Source organism: Chiroxiphia lanceolata, chromosome 20, assembly GCF_009829145.1.
Source record: "Chiroxiphia lanceolata isolate bChiLan1 chromosome 20, bChiLan1.pri, whole genome shotgun sequence".
In the NCBI taxonomy this organism is placed as follows: Eukaryota; Metazoa; Chordata; class Aves; order Passeriformes; family Pipridae; genus Chiroxiphia; species Chiroxiphia lanceolata.
In genome coordinates this window covers 4,905,929-4,929,515 of record NC_045656.1, presented here as the reverse complement: position 1 = coordinate 4,929,515, position 23,587 = coordinate 4,905,929, and the positions used below count along the sequence as shown (strand labels likewise).

At 43.2% G+C, this 23,587-nt stretch overlaps 1 protein-coding gene across 7 annotated transcripts in view; it reads right to left on the bottom strand.

The window, feature by feature from the left end:
• CUX1 (cut like homeobox 1) overlaps nt 1-23,587 on the bottom strand; it is a 271,733-nt gene that overhangs the window by 120,820 nt on the left and 127,326 nt on the right. For all 7 annotated transcript variants that reach the window (XM_032707449.1, XM_032707450.1, XM_032707451.1 and 4 more), the window contains exons 5-8: nt 16,012-16,149; nt 12,513-12,636; nt 10,505-10,581; nt 9,709-9,775 (exon numbers count right to left, since the gene is read on the bottom strand). In XM_032707449.1, the coding sequence (XP_032563340.1) occupies nt 9,709-9,775; nt 10,505-10,581; nt 12,513-12,636; nt 16,012-16,149 (406 nt within the window). The remainder of the gene's footprint in view (nt 1-9,708; nt 9,776-10,504; nt 10,582-12,512; nt 12,637-16,011; nt 16,150-23,587) is intronic.

Sequence of the window (23,587 nt, the reverse complement as noted above, 5' to 3'; positions counted from 1 at the left end):
TCTCCCAGAAAGGAAACTTTTCATTTTTAAGGCTGTTTCATGAAATCTTTTAATGACGGCCCTGAACACGGTGCTGGGCACTCTGGCTGCAGAACTGGCTGCTTGGCAGCGCTTTTTATTTGTTTTACATGAGGCACAGATTCCCAAACACAGAGGGTGAAACAGAGAGCAGGGTATAGGGATCTCTCTGCAGAACAAGAGCTCTACTTACCCTTTACATTACCGGGACCACGTGGGATAACAGGCTGTAGAAATTGTTCCCACTTTCCCTGAAGTGTCTCCAGCAAAGAGTGAATTTAGATTTATTAAGATGGTTAGTTACCCCATGGTTAAGTTATGTGCTTCTCACTGCTGGTTAAGGCTGTGTGCATTTCACAGCGATTTATGGCGACCCAACTGGTGGATGACACGGTTCACAATGATGGAAATGGGTGGTATAGTTTTATGAAAGCCACATGTGCCCCTGAGGTTATCTGTCTGATATAACCACCGTGTTCAGGCAGGGTAATAATCCCCATCCCATAAATGAGGAAATACATAGGAAATGAAACATCAGTAAATACAATTTCTTGAGGAAACCATGCAAAGGAAGTTACCTGTTCACAGTCCTCCCCCTGCAACACTCTGCTTAACACCAGCTGTAACAGAAAGATTCCCTTTGCCCAGTGCTGAACACTGAATCAAAGGAAGGAAAAGGAAGAAAACTGAAACCACTGGACAAAAGTTGCCATGGCACTTCATTTCTATTTTTTAAATATATAAATATATATGAATATATAAGGTTGTTAGTATAGCTGAAAACCCAACTGCCTTCGACCCAGCGGTCCAGGTTAGGACTGGTTCAGCCACATGAATTCCCCCAGGAGGAAGGGCAGGAGGGCAAGTTATCATCCAGTGAGTGCAGTCCACAGGGAACTCAGGAGATTTATGTCTGGTAGCCACCACAAAACAAATCAAGACCAGGCTAGCCTAAAACCCCTCACTAATAAAAAACTGTACTAGGGAGAAGAAAAAAAAAAAATCACACCATTCAGCTGCAAGTTCATTAGTTTGAGGGAAAGAATGAAGACAAGGTGTGTAGCTGGGGATCACAAGTAACCAAAGACCATCTATTAAAAGCCACTGAAAAACTGCTACAAAATATTACTGACCCTAAGGCAGCGCTTCAGTCAAATTTAATTTTTGCTCAAAATTTCTTACAAACAGGTTATTTGGAATGTGCAAGCAACTCTAGATCAGCTGGGGTTTATTCTGAGCATCACACAGCTGTATCTAAGCAAAATAGGGAAAGCAGCAGTCCTTTCTTCCAGCCACTGCCTTGATTTCTCAGTTTTGATCCTTGCTGTAATTCTGGCTGCCTTCCAGTATTCCAGCCCCTGACCAATCTCCCTGGGACTCAGTTTCTCAACATGTTAAAAAACTGGGAGGCAAGGCCAGCACAGGCACAAAATCACAGCCTCTGCCACAGTTTGCCCCTGCAGGAACACACCAGATCAGTGTTAAGGGTTAATAACCTCAGGCTTACAGGATTTGTGTATTATGCATTTGTTTATTTAATGCTTTACATGAATGCTAATGAAGTTATTAACAGGCCTGCATGTTGTCTATTGTTTTTCTTGGGTTTAGTGCCTGCATCATCCTGCCTTATCCCTTCTGCTCCACGAGCTGGCCAACACCCAGCTCTACCAAATCCCTGAATCAGTGCTCAGTCCTGGTTCCAATGTCTGGGATTCTCAGCTTCTTGATCAAAGATAATATTTTTTTAAAACTTCTTCATTGAAACATTATTTTCAAAAAGATTTCATCAAGATAAAGCGATTCAATTTCATCACACCAGATATCTTCTGTGACACAAAACTGCAATCCCACATGGCTTTATTGTCTTTTAATTAGATCAGAGGATATGTAAATGAGACAATATTTCTTAGGTCCCATTAAGTGATGTCTCCAAGAAGGATCAGAAGGGGCTGAACCAGACGGGACACGCTCCCCTGGCATCCACACCCTGACCTGCCCCATGCTGCAGCTGCTTCTCAGAAAAATCTTTGATTTACTGGAAATGCCACCATTTTAAGGCCATAGCACTGCCAAAACTGCTCAAAATCTACAGGACAAAAGCCCCTTCTCCCTACAACGAGGGCACAGGGGAAATGCAGAGGGGGAAGTGCTGGGGTGACTCCTGCATGTGCCAACACAGATATTTCCTTGCCAGCTCTGCTTCTGCCATAGGTACCAAGAAGGGCTCAAAGGGAAGTCCAAGGTTTATATGGAAATGGGCAGGAGAAATAAGTGCAGTTTTAAAGCCCTTGTGAAGGCAACAGGGATGATCTGCACAGCAATACAGGCACAAGACTTCATTCTGTAGCCTTTACCCTGAATAATGGGAACATCCCAAAGTCCACAACATCAACAGTATTAATAACACAAATCAGAAATACTTCTTTTTAAAGCGGCTGAGGAGAGGATAAAACTCCTGTTTCTGCAGTCAGGTGACTTATAGCTGAGGCATCATAGCAACTTTTTAAGACAGGGATGGGATCAGACACATTTAAGGTGTAGGTTCAATGAGATGCTGAAAAACCTGGCTAATGAGGAAACAGCATAGGATACTTCCATAAAGGCTGTGCCAGCTGCAGCCACTGACTGATGGCTCACACCTTCCTGCTCTTGGAAAAGGCAAACAAAAAAACCCCCAAATGACAGCACTGGGTGATTGTGAAAACTGTATGAAACAATGTGGTACTTGGGGCAGCGGGTCACCAGCTCTCAAAACAAATCTCTACACTTCCAAAGGGAAAAAAGACCAAAGCAGAAAAAAGAGGCTGTTTTTCAGGATACAGAGTTTTAGTGCTTGGGATCTTACACAGTTCCCTAAACCTCCATTCTGGTTCAGGACAGTCATTCCTTTCCATTAAATGAGGGAGCACAACACACTCTAAGTGACTCATTTTTTTTTGCCTGTGTGGGAGTGGGAAAAGCAGCTGGAATCCATCTCTGGATCCATCAAGGAGAACTCCAAATCCACACCAGTGCAGGAAGCCACCCACTGAACACGTGGCCAGGTAGACACAAGTGCTGCAGTGCCTGTCAGTTTAACTCAGTACCTCAGGAAGAGCTCTGCTCTGGGATTGGGAAGGGGCAACCCCACAGGGCAGGCCCCCATTGGAAACAGAGGTTTTGGATGATTCCAGGATTTATCCTGCCTGCCTCCCCCGAGGTCCCAGCCCTGCAGTAGCTCCCTGCAGGAGCACAGCAGAACCACGTGCCCTCCTGCTTTCACAGACAAGACCTCACCAGGAAGCGGTTCTGGACCAAAATAACTCTGTTGATTTGCTACTTTGCATTGAAAAAAAAAAAAAAAAGAGAGAGAGACTGTTATAATTTGTAGACATACATGAAAGAGCTGCCTGAAACCCGAGCTCAGCTGACTGGGAGACGGAAAACAAAGACCTTGTCCATGCTGGGGGGCAGATGTGACTCTGTGAGAGGGTGTTCCTTCCCTCTAACTTGCTCCTCTTCTTCCTCACATGACTCTCCCAGGCACCTCAGAAAGTTCAGCTGTCACAGGTAAAAGGACCTGCTGTGGCAAGATGGCTCAAAAAATTGGCCTTTTGTTGGACTCACAGTGAAAGCCAATCCCTGCTGGCAATGGGGATGGGATGGTAGGAACACACTTGTGGTTCTTCCACTCGTGGACTAAGGCAGCTGCACCAGGTTTGGCTCCACAAGAGCAAGTGAGAACAGACAGGACAGGGACAGTTCTGCCCCTTGTCATTTCATACAGACCAAGGCACCAAGGATGCTACAGCCCCTCCATGAAGCTTCATTCCCAGTGAGGATCTGTGGTGGTATCCATGGCTGGGATGACCCACAGCTTGGCTGGCACAGGAGCCTGAGACCCTCTGATGCAGGACTTTGCATTTATTTAAAGACTTCCATCTAAGGATCTCATGTCAACCCAAGGTTAGAGACAACAGGGTGATGACTAGAATATGCTGGAATACCCTGAGGCTATTTTTTTTTTTCTACTCTGGGTTGTTAAATAACACCAGCTTTTAGGCTATACTAGAAAAAGGCACTGAACAGTCTCACTGGAGGTTAAAAAACAAACAAAATAAAAGCCCTGAAAGGACCTGGGGCTCTTCAGTGCTGTCAGAAAGTTACATTAACTAATTGCAAGTGATACAAGTCTAACAAAAGAGGCAACAGAGCCCAGCTACAGCACAAACTCCTACTGACTCCAAAGGCTCCATAAAAATGGAGTTTTCAGAAACAAACACTTGGAAATTAAAAATGAAAATAAATAATCTTTTTGTCAGTTTGTGGGTTATCAGTCTCAGGCTGCACTTTTCTGGACTCCAGCCAAGATCAGACCTGTTGGCTTTGAGCATCATACACACCCCTCACGCCTCGGTTTCCCTACCCAAAAGTAAAGGTAATGCCAGTGGTTCAGTCAAGCACTTGGGATTTCACAAAGCCAAGTGTTTTACAGGAACACTGAATTCTCTCCATACACAGCTTTGCAACTTTCCTGGTGCGATTCCAGGTTGAACCAGAAATGTGACAAAAAATGCTGGTTTGGACTTGGGCTCTCAAGCCCGACTTCACACCAGAGCTTTAGATCAAAACAAAAAGCAGACTCCAAAGTATTTTCATTCCTTTTCATTTCTAGGTTTTTAGGCAAGATATTAATGCTACATAGTGACTTTCAGCCTGCTGAGTTTTGCATAAGGCACAGTTAAAACTCTGAACAAACACCCTGAATTGTAAAATGCAGAGCTTTCTGTAAGATTCAAAACATTCAGTTTTTCTTCACTTTTTTTTCATTAAAAAAGTAGTTCTCTGTAACATCTTCCCTAGTTTCTCATCCCCCCATTGCCACCACCCCTGAGGCTTCACTAGTAGCAATATGATTAGGAAATTTAAGAAAAGAAAATACCAAGAGACACGGCCTATGAAGTTCTCCATCTCCTGTTTTTAGGGAAATCATTTTAAATACAGCAATAATTCCAGAGCTGAGCATTAGAAGTTAATGACTCATCAAAAGAACAGGAAATAGGAAACTTTAAGACCTTAAAGGCACAGCAAATAGAAGCTATTTCATGTCATGTACAACACAACCACCCTAACTACAGTATTTCATGCTCAATGGGGGGAAGCAGCATTTGAGATCATCTATCACAGTAATTATGTGATGCTGGAGGGAGCATGACTTTATTTTTTATTCAATTCAACCCTGAGCACCATCAAAATGGAAAACTACAAACATTTGAGAAGTGATGTATTGGCACCAGCCAGCACTTAACCAAGAAAGATTTGGTAAAAAAAAAAATTAAAGTAAATAATTCAATTCTCACAATATATGGGCAATGATTCCCCTGAAGTCCAAGTTAACTGAGATTTGCCCCAGTGTAACAGATTTCACATGAATACTTGAAATCCAATTCCACCACATAACTTGGGGCAGAAATAATTCTTCAGGAATTCTCTACAACTTCTGGTCCTCTGCCTGTCTTCAAGCTCAATCCTACAGTCCTTCCATGCAGAAAATTACATCTTTATAACTTTAGTCTACACTGATGCCTAAAGAACAGGTCTGTTTGATAATGTGGAAGAGGAGCCTTCACCCCAAAGAGTCAAAAACCACAGGCATCTCCTTCTGTTCCCATATGCCCTCCTGTGTCACCCTTAGCTGTGCTGCCAAAAAAAATAATAATCAGTCTGATCTATGGAAGGACAACAATTCTGTGCTTCATATTCTGAAGGCAAAATATTTTTCTATGAGTTATTGAAAGTAGTTGTTTTCAGATGACTACTTCAGCAAACATGAAATATGAATGTCCCATCACATCCCTGTGCACACTCGACTTTTAAAACAACAAAAAGTCCGAATCTTTGAGAAAATCCTCAGGTAACAAAGCTGGTGGCAGAGCTGCTCTGACTGACAAACTTAACCTAAACTTCTTCTGGTTTGTGTTGTTTATGAAGGCATTTTATTGCAGAAGGGGGGGCAGTACCCAAAATCCTCACAAGACTACTTAAAGTTGGCTGGTGAAAATGGAGCATTTCAGTGAAATTCGATATTTTCTTTCATCAAAGGCAGGGAGCCTCAACCCACATGTTAACAGTAATGTAACAAGCCTACTGTATGTGCTACAACCCAAGATCCTTTTCCAATTAGAATTCATTTAGGCTGGGGGAGAGGAGGGGTCGGAGCGAAGAGGTGGCTCTGGAATTGATCTGAAACTGGAATTCAACCATTCCGGCCGGGAGCATTAACTGCTCAGCTGGGAATCCCAAACACTTGTTTGGACTCTGCAGCAAACCAGAAGTGAAAGAGCAACATTATCGAGGAGAACAGTTTGTCCCTGGAAAACTTAAGGAAATGTATACAGAATGTTTCTTTTTCTGCAGAGAAGAAAGAAAGGAAAAAAAAAAAACAGTCTGTTGCGCTATGAAAAAAACCAAACCCAACATTCTTTAATTTTCCTGAAACTCAAGTCTGAGTTTGCTTTTCAGTTCCAGCTCTGATAGAATCTCCAGATCAAACTCATTACTGCTGGTTAAATCCAGGTTTGCTGATAGAAACGTGTGGGACAGCAAACAAAATCAGTATCAGGCCTCAAGAGAGGATGTGCCTCTTTAATTGAAAAAGGCAGAGTAATCATTCATTTATTTAACCCAGAGATGATTATAATCTGAAAACCTTGAAATCCTCTTACACAACAACTGTTTTGGCAAGCCCCTCTGTGTTCCAACAAATATTAAACTGTGCTTGCCATTTGTCTAAGGAATCTTGTATTAATAAACATGAAGAAGAACACTTTTACCTCCCACACTCAATGACAGAAGAAAACAAAGACCAGCTGTATTCATCAATGGATCCTTGTTCTGCACATAAAGGCTAATTACATTTTACTTCAAGCCTACACATGGAAAACTTTGCTGCTGCCATCTTGTCAAATGCAGCTTCTGATATTCCAGCTGACAGACTGCAATGACTGCACATAATAAACTTCTTTTTGTCATTAACACCTTCGGCGCCCGGCACGGGGGCCGGGGGGGGGAACAGACCCACCTGCTCCCTGCAAAAGGCAACGGGGGATTTTTAGACATGGGGCATATGACAGAACCTAATTTGACTGGAGATTTTCCTTCCAGCCACTGATCTCACCCCAAGGTGCCCAGCTGCACCTCCATCCCTCCCTCCGCACGTACTTTGAGCGGGACATTAAAGATAAACAAGTTGACACAGTGATCCCCAACTTCAAGATCATGACAAGTTGCCAGGACAAAACCCAGACTTCCTTAATGCTGATAATTGAGGCTTCTTACTGTGTATTCCTTTTGCTTTCTTGGGTTTTTTTGGTTTGTTTTTTTTTTGGTGTGAAAGATTTTCAAAGTTTCAAGTAGTTGAAAGACAGCTTTATTCTGAGACTGAAAATCTTAAAAGCACTGTTAGCTTTAAAAAATTGACAATTATCTGTTTTTTTTCCTGAAGGCACTCCAATTCATCTGCATCAAATAAGTGTCTGTAAAACTAACAATTCTGGCCTAAGATAAAAATCACATGTTTTTAAAACATAAAATTAAAATTGGCAATACAAGTAGCTTTTCAGACTTAGATCAAAAGAGGGTTTCTTTTTAGAAGAGAATCAAACTGTCTTTCACCCTTTTTATTGGTGTTTTTTCAGCATTTCTCCCAGCTTTTACAATTAAAATAGATGACTCAATTTCACTGTCTACATTCAGTTCCCTTTTCATGTTTTTCTAGACTTCCATATTGCAAAATTCGGGCTACAAACGCTACAGACGATTGTTGTTATGCAAGAACTATTCCTGCCATAAATATCCAAAACAATGATAAAATATTTCTGCTGTTATTAGGTCCTACAAGTTTGTTTTCACAGTACATTAGTCTGGGAGATAAAGCACAAGCCTAATGTCTGCTTCAGGATTCAGCTCCATGACCACTATATTCCAGACCCAGTCTTCATAATCATTCTGCCACAGAACACAATAAACTTCTTGTTACTGCAGATGTTACTAATTTTTATGTAATTCTATATATATTAGGTAAGAATCATACTCCAAATCATGAGAATATTTCTGTGTGAATCTCCCTGAAAGAATGAGATTAGAAATGCAAACAAATATTTTAGGGAACAGACTTTTCTCAGTTTAAGATAAATTACAGCACTTAGGGAAACAGTATTGAAAACGAAGCAAACACTCTGCAAATAAACACAGTACAAAGGGTGAGGGGTCATTAGGTTCAGTGCCTACAACCACTGGCCTTTGCCTGTTCCCCCAGAAGCGACTGCAAGACAAAATAACAGCAAAATCAGTTATGTGCAGGAAAAAAATGATGGCTCCACCAGACCCATCATTAGTCAGTGCCTCTTAGAGAGGGATGAATCAATGAGGGAGCAAAACTACTTCTGATCACCTCATAGGGAACTCATCTTGCATAGAACTCAGAGGAAACTGGACTTCCAGAGCAAACCCAAAATTTACCTTATCCTGAATGGTGTAAAAGGTGTTTCAACTCCAAGTGCTGATGGACTGTGAACTACCATGGGCTGCATTTGCTGAGCTCCAAGTTCCCCAGGAGCTCAGTGGGGAATCAGATCCTCGACAGTCACAGAACCACGGGCTAAGAAATTCAGACTTGGTGCCAGTTTGACTGGTGTTAAAACCCTGTCTTGTCCAGAGAGGCAGGAACCACACCAGAAAGCCCTTTATGGATAAACCCAAGCCCAGGTCACTCCTCCCATCCAACCCAGCCTATGGATTTTCATGCCTCAACAAGGAGCTTCCAACAGCCTTCACTTCCCATTTCTCCTGTGCCAGGGAGGGTGGTGAGGGCAGGAGCAAGGGTTGGAAGTGAGGTGAAGGTGGGACTCTGCAGGATGTGGGCACAAGGAGGTGACACATCTCCCATCCCTTCCCTTACAGTGTCCCAGCCATCTAAAATGGTTTCTTAATTCCTATCCCACTTCCAGACACAGAAATGACTCTTTGGGCTTTATCCTGCTGATCATGAGAATTCTTTCCCATTATTAACTTTCCTTAAATATGAAGGGTTCAAAGGAAACCAGCAGCAGTCTGTCTCTTTTGTTGTTCCCTGCCCTGATTGTTAATAAAACCAGAGGATAATTGAAAACAGTAGCCATTAGGAAGACAAGAATATATATTTTTGAGACTACCTTCATGTCCTACTTGAAAACAAGAGAAATCTGCCAAAAATGCTACTCTCTGCAGTTTGGGGTGAACCTGACAGAGCAACGACTGCTACCCCAGGAGTAGAAGGAACCAGGGTGCCTAACAGTGAAACACAAATCCTTTGCTAAATGAAATTTTATTTTTCACCAAGATTGAAAGATCACAGTGAATATTCCTGAAACAGCCCTTTTTCTAAACAAAATGCAAGAGATATATAGTGTAAAAGATAAACAGATGAAGCACCTGAGAATGAAACCAGGAAAGCAGCAGCGTGTGTGCCAGGAAAAGTCTTACTGGGTGGAAGAAAAGATGAAAACTAATAATCTCTCCATAGGAGGCCAAATTATGACCATGTTTTCCAACAAATTTGGACGCCTGAGCCTCCCCCATCTTGTCTGTCTCCAACAGACAGATGCAAAACAAAAAAAAAAAAAGCAGTGATACCCTGAAGGGAGACATAGAAAGAAAACAAGGAAATCTTACTTTGCAGTAGTTTCTTCGTCGTATTTTGTTTTCAGATCAAATAGTTCTGTCCTGGTTTTTTCCAAGGCTAAAAGGCATAAACATGAAGCATTACAGTACTGAAACAGCAGTATTCAGCCATAAATAAAGCTGTACATCTCCTGATGAAAAATTCTTTGCTATAGCTTTCTACCTAGGCTTATGACTTAGAAAAAACATAGAATTTTGATTTTTTAAAAATTTTCTATGATATTTCTGTTACATTGCAAAAAATTCCCAGCTTCTGCTTAACAAAGCTAGACATTATTAATTTCTTATTACACTGGCTAAACTGATTACTTTTTTGAAATACTCATTGCAATAGTTCAGGGAAAAAAAAACTTCTTGTTTTCTCATAGTAAACGAAGCCAAATGTGCCCAGACCTGGAACCTCTAAGTGTACGGGGATGAAAATTTATGGCAAGTCATAGCAACAGGCAAGACACAGTGGCAGAAACTGGGTTCACACGGATCACTACACAGTTATCTCAGTTCAGGAGTGTGTGAAGCCAGAGGAGAACACACATGGATGATAAGTTCCATGGCCTGCTGTAATTTCAGGGATACTCTGATGCTGGAGGTCCTACATGGACTTGTCTCCTGGATTTACCACCAGAGTGGGTGTGAGCCCAAAAGAAGCTCTGATTCACAAAGCTCTGTGGGATCTCCCTGAACTTCCAGGAGCTGGTTCACACACAGTCCTGATATACCCAATGATCCCTCTCTCCTCTCACCTCCCACCTGATCACTGGAATAGGTCACAAAAGTGAAGCCAAACCTGTTTGCAAAGCTTGAACTTTGTGTTCGGCCTCCTCCAGCTTCGAGGCTGTCGACATCTGTGTCTCCTGCAATTTTCTGCCAAGGGAAGACAAGAGGTGAGAACAGAGCTCGTAATCACCTTAAACAGCTTCTCTGGGCTTTGCAAAGTTGGAAGATAGAGCAAACAAGCATCTCTACTGTAATCAGACAACTGCCAACACCACCCAGGCTAAAAGGTGCTTCAATGGGACCCCTAAATCAGGTCATGTTGTGATCCTGTTCATACTTCGTGGTCCCACTTATTAAAATTTTAACAGCGTAGCCATCTCATAACACAAGCTGTGAACATTATACAAGAGTTGACTGCTACATAAATGACAACTTCAGTGGAAGGTTTTCTTGAGCATAATTTGTTTAGGAAATGTCACACACATTGAGAATATTGTCACCAAGCACCCTCTGTTGTACAAAGTTAGTACGAGAAGAATGATACATTTCCATTTTAGTGTCATAATGAAGGAATTTGTTGCCATAACTGATGGAGTGAATGGATGCAGCAGCTGTCTCATCAGAGCTGTAATGGGTGCCAAATGCAGCAATATTATTAGCTAATCTTTAAGAAAACACATACTTCAAAACAAACCTCACACTGATATTTTCTATATAACATGAGAAAACCTTTAATATGCTCACATTTCTTATGTCCACAGGCAACATTTTCTTGTTTGTGTCAGTTCTACCCATTTTAAAATCATCTGGCCATGGAGGCACTGCAGTCCTTGCTAAAGGCCAGGCTACAGGAGTTATAAAACTCATCTCTGAAAGGAGCTGCTCCAACATCTCCCAGGAGTCACTGCTTTTTACAACGTTGCTTTTAGGATATTCTGCAGCTTTCAGAATTGTGAAATGGCTTATGAAACTACCAGCATCCTGCTTGCACTCCATAGAGTGCATAAATTTATTCTCCAACACTGCTGACCAGGTTAATAACTATTTATAGCAAGAACCATGCGTCAGTTCCCTTCAAACTGAACTATATATTTTGAGACCTCAAAACATCTTCTACACAGTTTTATTTGCATTCTACAACCTGCCATTTTATTTTACTTCTAAGGGTAGCTAAACTGCAGCTGTTAAAGCCACTGCTTACAAGCTACTTACCAAAAAGCAATGACAGGTATTGAAGACTTACAAAAAGCTTTGCATTCACACTGGTAGATTCCTCCCACTCAGACCTGAATTTAAACAACCAACCCCCAGCTAAAAAGCTCATGTAAACTGAAGGTTTTCCACACTGTGTTGAGCATATTACAGTTCAGTGTTATTGCTCCATGGGAGAAGTAAATTCTCAAGACAGGGAACACAGCCTGAAAGAACTCCCTCTTTAGCCCCTTGGTCTTGTCCTGCCTGATTTGTTTGCCCACTAATGTGAAGATTCCTCCCTGCTCATTTGCAAGAGATTAGAAATGCATTAAAAACGCTCTAAAAAAAATGAGTAATTATTAAAACTCTTCTTAATTTTGGCACGCAGAACACGCATAAGAACATGCAAACCTTCCTGGGATAGTTCAGGTGCACGTCCCCTCTCTGAGGCATTGCCAAGGGAGCAGGAGGGGTGCACCTTTTACCCAGGCTGTGGGTGCTTCATCTCCAGCAGCTCAGGGTTGTGCAGCCTGCACCACGGTTCTGAGACACAGCAGGCTGAATTACCCTGTCGGCTAATGGAGACAGATTGGTGTCACAGAGGACAATACAGCCAGGGAGGAAATAAAAGCAGGTGTGCACCCTCCTGAACACGACACCCCCCACCACACCACGGCCAGGAGACAATCTGTCCTTGTTTTGCTTCCACACTCTCACGACTGTTTCGCTGTGCAGAGCTGAGTATCAAATGATTCCGTGTCAAACACATAAATCGCCGGAATCACTCAATATATGAGCTGTCTCCGCACGCCCGAGAGTCGGTCCTGGCTGGGGAGATTAAACACAAAAATACATCTCTCCTCCTCCACAACACCCACACTCACCTCTCCTTCTCTGCAAAATCATTTTGTAACTTTTGTTCCTTTTCAAGGGCTATGTTCTCCGCTTGGTTCTTCAGGGTCTGCTCATATTCTCGGATTTTCTCTTTAAGTGCTTTTATTGTAACCTCTGCAGAAAAACAACGGGGAAGAATGAGTTTACACAGCTCCACGTGGTTCCACAACACAAGGCTTGCTTTACCCTGTAGGCTCAGTGTGTTTTAAACTTTAGCTCTTCAACTCTGACACAAAATCAATGGATATGAGTCCCTTTGGAGACCTTTTACTCCCTAAATGTTAAATTGAACTTTAAGTGTTTAGGTTGAGAAGGATCAATGGAGTTTGCTGGAAAGCAGAGTGAAGAAGGTTCCTCTAACATGACTTTTTTAAAAAAAAGAAGGAGAAAAAAAATCAATTGTAAAATATAATATCACCTTATTGACTAGTCTAAAATTAGCTCAGTGCTGAGTGAAGATTAATAAAGTCCCGGTGTAGGTTTAAGTACAGATGTACACACAGGACACTTAATTCACCTAACTGTGCTCGTGCCCAAAGAGGCAGTTCCACTATGGTTCGTGCACAGATGCAATCTCACACTAATTGAACACATATCTGAGATACAGCTCTGTTCTGCTCCACAACTGATGAGAAATGCTGCATTAACAGCAGCTCAGACCCAACAGACACTCTGCAGCTCTGCATATCCCCGTTGCTCTCACTGCCTCATCATCCACACTGGGCTGTACACACAGGCATTAACTGTTTTAACTGTCTGAGCACACTTGTAGCCTTCCAGGGAATTTGCAGAACTCCTTCTCTTGGATAAAGGAGCTATCTTGCATGGATATCCCATGCCTGGATATGGAGGAGAGAAGATGCATAAACCTGCAGAGCTACGGTTCAACATCTCTTTACGTGCCCTGATCCGCTCCTACGTGAAAGGCCTTTGATCCCACCCACAGGAAAGGACTGAATCCTTATAGGGCTCCGAAGAGGAAAAGCAGGACATTCACCAGAGTATGCTTTGTAACAATAATGGAATTTGGAAAAAGCACTGGACTGCCAGAAGACTCCCAGCAGCAATACAGTTCAGTGTACTCGCACAGGGATGCAGGCGGGGGGTTAAAGACCTCAGCTTATTAACAGATGCCATTAACAATGATTGAAGGAAAAATAAAATATTTTGGACAGAAAAAGTTTTATACTGCGCAGAAACATCATAAGAAGACATGCTCTGATATGATAAATAAAGCCTATGGGGTTGGGGGGAAAAACCTCAGTAGTATCCACACGGAATCCTTTGAAAATCCAGATGTTTAGAGATGAGTCGAGAACTGTAAAGCAGACAGGAGGTAGCTGGTGACATGATCTGCTGTCTGGGCATTACCAAAGACAGCCTGGACCACTGTGACCACAAAAAAGGAAGGAGGAGAGTAGTAAAAATGCCAGCAAACCAGCTGCCTCCGAGAGAAGGAGCAGGATTTTGCTGGCTGTGCAGAAATCAGCTGAGGCTCGTTACTGAGTAACAGGCCATGAAAAGGACACGTCACTTCTTTTTTTTATTTTTTTTTTTTTTTCCCCTCAGCAAAGGGAAATTCTTCTCTGAGATCCGGGAAGTAATACAAATTCTGATCTTTTCCTGAATAGGCAGAGGATGCTCCTTCACACAGACAACAGGATGCTCGTTCCTATGGACAGCGGGTGCGCTCAGCACCAGAGACACCTTTGCTCCAGGTGTTTGCAGACATGAATCTGCCAAAATATCCAGGTATATCGAGAAGCAGAGAGCAAAATAATCTCGTGGAAATGCATATAACTGCATCTTGACTAATGTTTGAATGTTTAATTTTAAAAGGAAACAAAACTACAAAAACGAATGCAAGAAGTGCACAAATATGGGAAGAAACGTGACTTTTGTAATAAAATTTCTTTTTACATTTAAGCATCTAACAATAGATGTGTTGGACAAGTACAGTTTAATCCTCTACATTGCTTGAAGCACTAAGTGCCTTCTTCACTGCTCAGGTCAGCTAAAGCTTGTCAGCCACTGCCATTTATGCCAGCTTTGGAAGAAGTTCTTACAGGCACTGTACAGCTCACACACAGCCCTCCAAACCAAGAGATTACCTGATCAAAGCACCCTCAGCTAACAACAGGCTTTTCCCTGCATAGCTTATTAATCCCTGTTTGAAACAGAGAGTACAACTATTGCACTGGAATGGAAAACAAGGTAAAGGTTACAGTGGGAAAATGGGAAGGAAGTGAGAGCACACCAGGGAAAATTAAAAATGCCAGTTTGTGAGTGGTTGCACAAAAAAAACTATGGAAGTCAAGAGCTTTTCCACTTTCTGGGATGAACCCCTATGTCCTGCTTGGATAAACAGAATACAGAGTCTCAGGAAAACTCTGCACAGGAAACTGCAGTTATTGTACATTTACAGCAAAAAATACTTTTTTGGAGTATATAGGCTTAGAGTATTACAGCTCCCACATGACATCTCTTACAGTCCAGCCCAAATCCTGGCATGCTGATACCTGTCCTCTTCAGAGGACACATCCTCTATGTTAAAATATATTTCAAAATATATGACTGCATATATGTTCCTTCTGCTGAAAATGAGATGTAACAAAATCAACTGAGTTGCTAACGCAGCTTTCAAATGTTACTTGGATGTAACAGTTCCATAATATAAAAAATAAAATCTCCATTTTCCCAAATGCCAAGACAATTTACCTTTCCACCACTCAGAACTGGGCAGTAAACATGGAAATGAAAAGTCCCATGGACAGGCAATGAGGTGTACAACCGAGTAAAATTTTGTTTCCTGGTGCAGGAAACTTTATTCTGAATCACAAGAAAACCTGAACAGCCTTAAAGCCAACAGGCTTTAAATCTCATTGAGATTTTCATGTATTTTCATGTACTCTGGTCTCATTAAAACTTAAATAATTAAACAGTAATAGCTTGTATTTACACTGCTCTATGGATAGTCTCTAGAGTAAATATAAAGTAAGTATGCTGAATGTACTCCAGTAATACATTTAGATAAGGGAAAACAGAGCACAGAAAAAGTTCCATTTTGTACAGATTTGTATGTGTGTCTAAAATACTGATTTGTTTTTGTGCCTGTCTGTGCAAGATGCATGTCCTACAAGCACCCACACCCACGTTCAGCTTGATGTCAGTACCAGCACTGCCTCTCATAAAATGTCACATATAACGTCAGTCAGGTGTAATTTTCAGGGCTGAAGGCTACAACATAATATGCAGAATAACAACTCCATCCTCTGCCTTGGTGTTACAGGAAATGAAATTTTACACAAATCCAAAGAGTCTACCCAAAGTCATAAATACAGAAATGGCTGTAACAGACTACTGTATTTTCTATACTGAATTTCAGTGCTACTGTCAACTTTCCCTGCACGAAATAAAACCGAATTTAATCCCTGCCTTCAAATTTCAGCGTGCATTAAAAGCTGATAAAAGAATATGTTTGCAACGTACCCTGATTTTTCACCTCGGCGAATTCTTTATTGTACTCCTCTAGAGTTTCCCTAAGTTTCTGGTTTTCTGTTTCAATATCGTGCATCCGTTGAACCTTCAGCTGAAGCTGCTGCCCCAAATCCAAGGCTGGAACCGGATCTGAAAGAGGAACAGTGAAATGAAACATAAGATAACAGGAACACTTCTCTGATTCAAGCAGTTCAGAGCTCAAGAGTCCTTTTTTATCTATTAATATGCATTTTAGCGCCAGTAAGGCCCTACTTGGAGTTATCGGTCCTGTACATTCCTCATATCCTGCAAACTTCAAAAACCAGAAATATTTCATGGTATCTGTGTTACCCCTTAAATGTGGAGCCAGGCTGTGAGAGCTGGGGGTGTTCAGCCTGGGGAAGAGGCTCTGAGGAGACCTTGAGGCTCCTTCCAGTGCCTAAAGGGGCTCCAAGAGAGCTGGAGAGGGACTTGGGGCAAGGACATGGAGGGACAGGACAAGGGGGAATGGCTTCCCACTGCCAGAGAGCAGGGTTAGATGGGATATTGGGAAGCAATTCTTCCCTGTGAGAGTGGTGAGGCCCTGGCACAGGTTGCCCAAAGAAGCTGTGGCTGCTCCATCCCTGGAAGTGTCCAAGGCCAGGTTGGATGGGGCTTGGAGCAACTTGGGCTGGTGGAAGGTGTCCCTGCCCATGGCAGGGCATGAAATGAGGTAGTTTTTAAGGTCCCTTCCAACTCAAACCATTCTAGGATTCCATGACATTGGGACATGCCTCCTTCATCCTGGTGTTAATCCACAGGGGAGTGTTGCTGGGTGCAGACAGTCATGATACCAAAGGCACGTGAGTCTTCAGTTTTACATTTTTGTTCGCAAAATGAGAATTTTTGTGTAAAAAGCAATTAAACTGCTCAGCTCACTGACAGCTACTGTCCCTCACACACCTCTGCTTCTGCAGGAGCGAATTTCTGAAGCAAACTGTGCCCTCCTGCACAGCAGAGCTCAAAGAGGTTATTTGATCATGGAGATCTGAGCTATACTTTTTCTAACTGACAGATCAATAATAATCAGAAATACTGTGTGGATGTAAATAACTCAATGAAGTCTGGGGTAGAATCCCTCTGTTTCTAATACTATTAATCAAATTTCCTCTCAAAATTAATTCTCTGATGCTCATCCCTTTCTGATAAAGAGGGTCCCCAGCACGCACCTGACATGTGCACGTGTGATTTATTCTGGGACTTCTTCCCAGTCAGAATAAGAAAACACTGGAGTGAGATGGACTTATAAAAGATTATTGAATATATTTCTGCTGTGGGCGCCAGCATCTCTTGTGAAATGGCTGCAAAGATTTAGTCTCCTGTTGAGGAATGCTAAACACCAAACTCAGTGGATCAACAACAGTATATATTAGGGAGTTCACTTAATTTTCAACCACCACAGTCATTAATTTTTCAGACCACCCTCAGTCTCTGGAAACACATAATAAGTCTATTGTACCTCTGTTAACACATTAAGCATGAGCCTGTGTGTTTTTTCAATATGCCAGCGTTGTTGCATAGTTTATAAAAGAATAGCACTGGGTTATGTTGAGCTCAGAGACATTCTAAGTAGCAGCCTGCTGCATTTTGTTACTCCAGTTCTTCAACAGCTTATGGCATTACCCTGTTCATAATACAAAATCTAGGTTGCTTGTCATCTGTTCTCTGTACATACATAGTTTATGACTACATAGCTTTTTCATTTATGCTTTTTAGGCCAAATACTTTTCGTTATTATTATCCGCATTAAAATATTTATAATAAATCAAACTTAAAATGTTACGGTGGCAGAGAACAGGGGGGTACAGGTAAGGAATTAAATATAAAGTTGAAGTCACAGCAGTAGCACGAGTTAAAGGCTCTGCAGTATTTATGTATGGTCCAATTACGGCGTGGGCTGTCACAACATCACCCTCTCCCATGGAGGTCTGCCGACCTTCCTCCGCGAGGAACGTTTTGTCACACTCCTGCAGCTCAGCGTTTCTCCCAGAGCGCCAGCCCGGGACATTCATCCGCTGAATATAAAGAAAGGCTGGATTGTCTCAATCCATCCACATCTTAAATTGTTACAGGAACCACGAGTCGTATCAGGTTGGGGGATCTCAAGCTTCGGCCGCGGGATTTCTATCGAACGGTGTTGAAGCGCCACAGTGAAAGAAACCGAACCTCACGAAATCGTGGGTGCCCTTTTTCCCCCTTCTCGTTTTAACATGCCCATTGTAAAAAGCCAGGACACCCACAAGAGGCATTTTGCTCCGAATACACAGGGCTTTTTATATTGAAATCAGTAAAGAATTAAAGGACAAAAAATAACATGGACATTATGAAGTGAATAATGACTAAACCTGAAGTCAAATTTGCAATCCCTGGGAAGCTTTATGTACAAAATGAAAATGCTTGCAATCTCATAATTATTCATCAGGACATGTATATTTAATTTAGCTCTATTAAAGGTTAATGTTCAAGTAGCAAAACAGTGGCAGAACAAACAAAATGTAAAAAAAGTCTCTGTGCATTAGACCTCAAACTTCACTAGAGCCTATTTGAAGGACTAATGGCCTGCAGCCACTAAATACTGCTGGAGGACATGTAAAAAAACCCACAGTTGAAGCACCTCTTAACACTTAATTTTTATAAACTGCATTAAAGAAACTAATCACTGTATGACAATAAAGTAACCAAGACATTTCAGGCAGAGACACAAATAATTTCTTATGGCAAGCTCCAACACGCTCTTTTAGCTTAAAAAACCTAAAAACCTGTTATTTCTGGAGTATTTATTAACACCAATCAACCTGAAACAAGTATAAACCTTACAGTCACAATGACTTTTTTCTTACCTAAGTGGAGTGGATTTAAAAATAAATAAAAATACCCTCCTCTTCCCAACATATGCATGCATGGAAAAGCATACCTTTTTATATTAACCAGGCTTACAAAGTATGTTTCATGTCATTTAACAGGAGGTCACTGAATTTTTAAACAAGCAATGGACCAAAACTTTCGATTCATTACACAAACAACAGGCACACATGCCTCAAAAAAATCAAGTGGCCCTGGCTTACGGAGGGAGGTAGCAAAGAAAATGCCCTTTCTGTGGTCTGTAAAAGAGAAAAATCACCTCACTGAACACTCAAACGTGGAAAACTCATCACACATTATTCTCTTGGTTTGAATCTTCTCTTGCAAAAGTTCTGGATTCCTGCTAAGCACAGGATAAATAAAAAGTGAGAAAACTGGTAAAAGGAATAGGATCATTCAGGACTTGAAGAAGTGTTTTGCAAGATCATTACTGCCCAAGAGTAAACCGAGATGTCTATTTTTATACTAAATTTAGTGTATTTTTTTCTATTTCTTCCTATTCTGTTCATTTTTCCTAAAACACTTGTTGCATCCCGTACCCACAGAGAAGCCCTCTGCATCCTGTGTTCGTACACAGCCCAGCACATCTGGATCCGACCCCTGACAAGGCTTCCTCCACACTACCACAGGAGAAACACTATTTTAAACCCAGGACCTGCAAAGTCCATTCCTGCCTTTCCTTCCCAACGGATTCACCACCATCCCTGTGCTCATTGCTGGGACACCACACCATCCCCTCACAGAGCAGCTTCTATCCCCACAAAGGAGGGGGGATGGACACATCTCAATGGACAAAGACACGAAAAAATTAATGTTACAAATGTAAAGTAATTTTTGTAGCAGTTAATACTTCACATCAAACAAGCTGGAGCAAACCAGCCACAGCAACACCTCGGAGGCTGTTCTCACACCACACACATGCCCTGATGATGCATCTTTTTTGAATAGCAGTGCAAAAGAAACAATTTTTTTTTGCTGCTGCTGCTTATGCATGTAAACTACTGACTTCATGAACAATTTTAAAAGAAACTCAAAGACGAATCTTGCCCAAACTGCAAGTTACATGAGCAGGGAGAGGCATCCCCTCATCACCCTGGGTGCGGTTTTGGGTGCCACAATGTAATAAAGATCTAAAGCTATTAGAGAGCACCCAAAAGAAGGCTGCGAAGATGGTGAAGGGTCTAGAGAGGCCATAGGAGGAGCGACTGAGGACATTTGTTTTGTTCAGCCTGAAGGGGAAACTCATTGGGGTCTGCAGCTTTCTCACGAGGGGCAGCTCCGATCTCTGCTCTCTGTGACCAGTGACAGGACCTGAGGGAAAGGCTGGAGCTGTGTCAGGGGAGGGTTAGGTTGGATATTAGGAAAAGTTTCTTTCCCCAGAAGGTGGTTGGGCACTGAACAGGCTCCCCAGGGCGGTGGGCACAGAACCAAGGCTGACAGAGCTCAAGGAGTGTTTGGACAATGTTCTCATGGACAGGGTGGGATTGCTGGGGTGTCCTGGGCAGGGCCAGGAGTTGGACTGGATGATCCCTAAGGGTCCCTTCCAACTCAGGATATTCTCTGATCCTATGACCCGCCCACCACCCCATGTCACTCAGCCCAAACCCAACCTCACCCCTGGACATACAACAGGGTCACTGACGACCACCCGAACTTCCAAAGTGAGTTTTGTTTACGAACCCCTGTTCCTCCCTCATTCTGGGAGCTGGGAGAAGACGACGCAGCTCTTACTATTAATAATTTAACCCTGGTGTTTACACCACGAGCACCGTCGCGGGGTTGCCCTCCCCGGTCATTAGTGGCCGTGGGTGCCCCCCGCGCGCCCCTCGCCCGGTGACATCCCACTCCCGCCCGCCTTCCTTTTCGCCAGGGCACTCTGGGCTAATGTAATCATACGATTACATAATTAACCCAGCTGTCTCATTAAGAAAATCAACTGGAATTCAGGGCATAATTAGTCATACAGCAATTAGCATGCTGATGAGCAACTGATGAAAAGCTGTCTCGATATAGAGTATGCTGGGACCACCCTCGTTATTTAAGGAGAGGGGGGAAAAGCCCACCTCGGCTCACGGAAAAACGAGCTCGTGCGGGACAGGGAATGTTTAAAGTTAATATTTAACCCTTTGGCCGCGGGTGTTGTTCCTGTGAGGGTCCCACACACACACACACACACACACACACACACACACACAGAGGGACCTATGGTGGGATGGGCAGCGGGAGGAAAATTTGCCAAATGAAGTGGAAAAACTGTGTCGTTGTTTAAATGTACAATTTACAGCGCGCTGGGCCCAATTACCCTCTCTCCTCATATATATATATATTTCTTAAATACTTTTTTTTTTTTTTAAATTTAGGGATGCGTTCCCCGAGGAACGGGCCCCGCCAGCCCCGCCGGGAGGTGCCGCCGCCCGGACCCCCGGATGGAATGCTCGGACCCCCAGCGGGCCTCGGCCCGGACCCTCGAGGAGCCGCCCGGAGCCCTGAGGGGGCTGCCCGGACCCCCGGACCCTCGAGGAGCCGCCCGGAGCCCTGAGGGGGCTGCCCGGACCCCCGGCCGACCCCGGCCCGGAGCGCGGCGGGCGAGCGGCAAAGCCCGGCCTGGATCGCGGCGCGGGCGGATCGTGAGGCGGCCGCGGCCCCGCGGGTGCCCGAGCGGTACCGGCGGGCTCCGCACACGCTGCAAAACCATCACAACCGGGGGCTTTCCACGCGGTGAGACCCCCGCAGGTGTGTCAGGGGCTGCGGAAACGCCCAGAGCCCCGCTCTGCCCTGCCCGGGGTTCGCTCTCTGCTTGTTCCCAAAATACATTCATAGAATTCATACAATGGTTCGGGCAGGAAAATACAAAGGGTCCTTAAAGCTCATCTTGTTCCACCCCCTGCCATGGGCAGGGACGCCTTCCACTAGCCCAGGCTGCTCCAAGCCCCGTCCAACCTGGCCCTGAACACTTCCAGGGATGGGGCAGCCACAGCTTCTCTGGGAAATCTATTCCAGTCCTTCACCACCCTCACAGGGAAGAATTACTTCCTCATATCTAATCTAAACCTGCCCTCTTTTAGTCTGATTCTATTCCTTTGGTATCGTAACATGGAGCTCCTGAAGAGCCTCCTCCAAAACAAAGGACTTGCCTTTTCCTAACCCCCCCTCTCCTCCCTCTTCATTACAGGCCTGTAACACTGGAAACGATAAGAAAGCAAGTTATGAAACACTGCCAGAACTACAGGGGCAATTAATAATTTATATCGCTGGAAATGTGTTTCCTAAGGTTGGGATCTAAAAATAATTCATGGAAGGCAACGGGTCTCTTTCAACGTGACTGTATTTCTGTTGCCCAAACCGCACTGTAAGCAAAGCTCTCGGTGATCGCTCACAAGAAACGCCCACACGAAATGATACGGGAGAGGAAAAAATAATAATCCTCCTTAACGCAACTTTATTAACGTGATTTAATTTCTTAAAAGAGCCGAGAGTTCAGCTCTGCTGTCACAATACTTGGGTCACGAAGTAAAGGAAGTTTTTCCCTTCCTGAATGCAACGCTGCTCTTTGCAGGGAATGTTCCTGTCGGGGAACAGTCCCTGGATTACAGACACTGAGAAGCTCCATGAGCTTCTGATGCAGTAAGTGCTTTTGTGGGAGGCTGCATGTCTGAAAATAACCTGAAAATGTGTTTTAGAAAAAATAATAATTACATTGTAGCTTTTGAATATTCAAACACCTCACAGCATACTTAATTAATTCATTAATTATTCCCCAGAAATTTCAGTGGTAAATTGAAATAGCCTAGAGAGACTGAGACAAAGATTTCATGGAATAAATGATAGCTTTGCTCCTGTTCCCCTATGACTCTGGTAGCCCAGGGACAGAAGAGTTATAGCCGTAATTCCGTTTGAAACAAAGCTCATCATCTCTCCAACTCCTCACTTCATAAAAACCATGAAAAGGTTCTTCCTTCAATCAAGAATTATACATATTTTCTTACTCCCCCATCCCACAGGACTGAGATTTTTCTCTTCCTTTTATTTATTTTTTCCAATTTTTAACACCGCTTCCCTCACCCTGCAGCTGTCGGAGCGTTCTGCGAGGGCCGTACCAGGGAATTCAAAGTGCCCACAAGAGGGTGAGGGACTCTCATTTTCCTCACCAGCAAAAAAGCTCAATCCCAAATTGTGCCGACCTCTGGAAGCGGCAAAGCCAGACTGATGGGACCCCCCTGCACGGGGAGGGGGGAGTGGCAGCAGACCGGCGCCTTTCCTCCCCATTAATCATCTCCGAGTTCTCCAACGCTTCCAGGGTTAAATGAAATGACACGGGACCAATTTTACCACAACCATATAGATCCCTTACAGAACGTGGTTCTTAGATCTTGTGGGCTATTATTTAAAAAACATCCTTTATTTATCTCCCAACTCGAGAATTGCTACAGCTGAGAGATGCTCTGCCCTGCCCCAGACTGAGATGCACCTCGACCCTAGTACCCAAGAAATCACATAAGACAGAGTAAAGGATCAACTCCTTCTTGAACTGCACTGCCATTCCCTATATTTTCAAAGGAGTAACCAAAGTAAATCCTCAGAAAAGTTTTTAATATTAAATGTGGGGTATAATAGGTAGTACAATATTTGATGGCACTACGTCAGCTGAAAATGGACCTAATGAGTTACTAGAGAAGCCATTGCAACT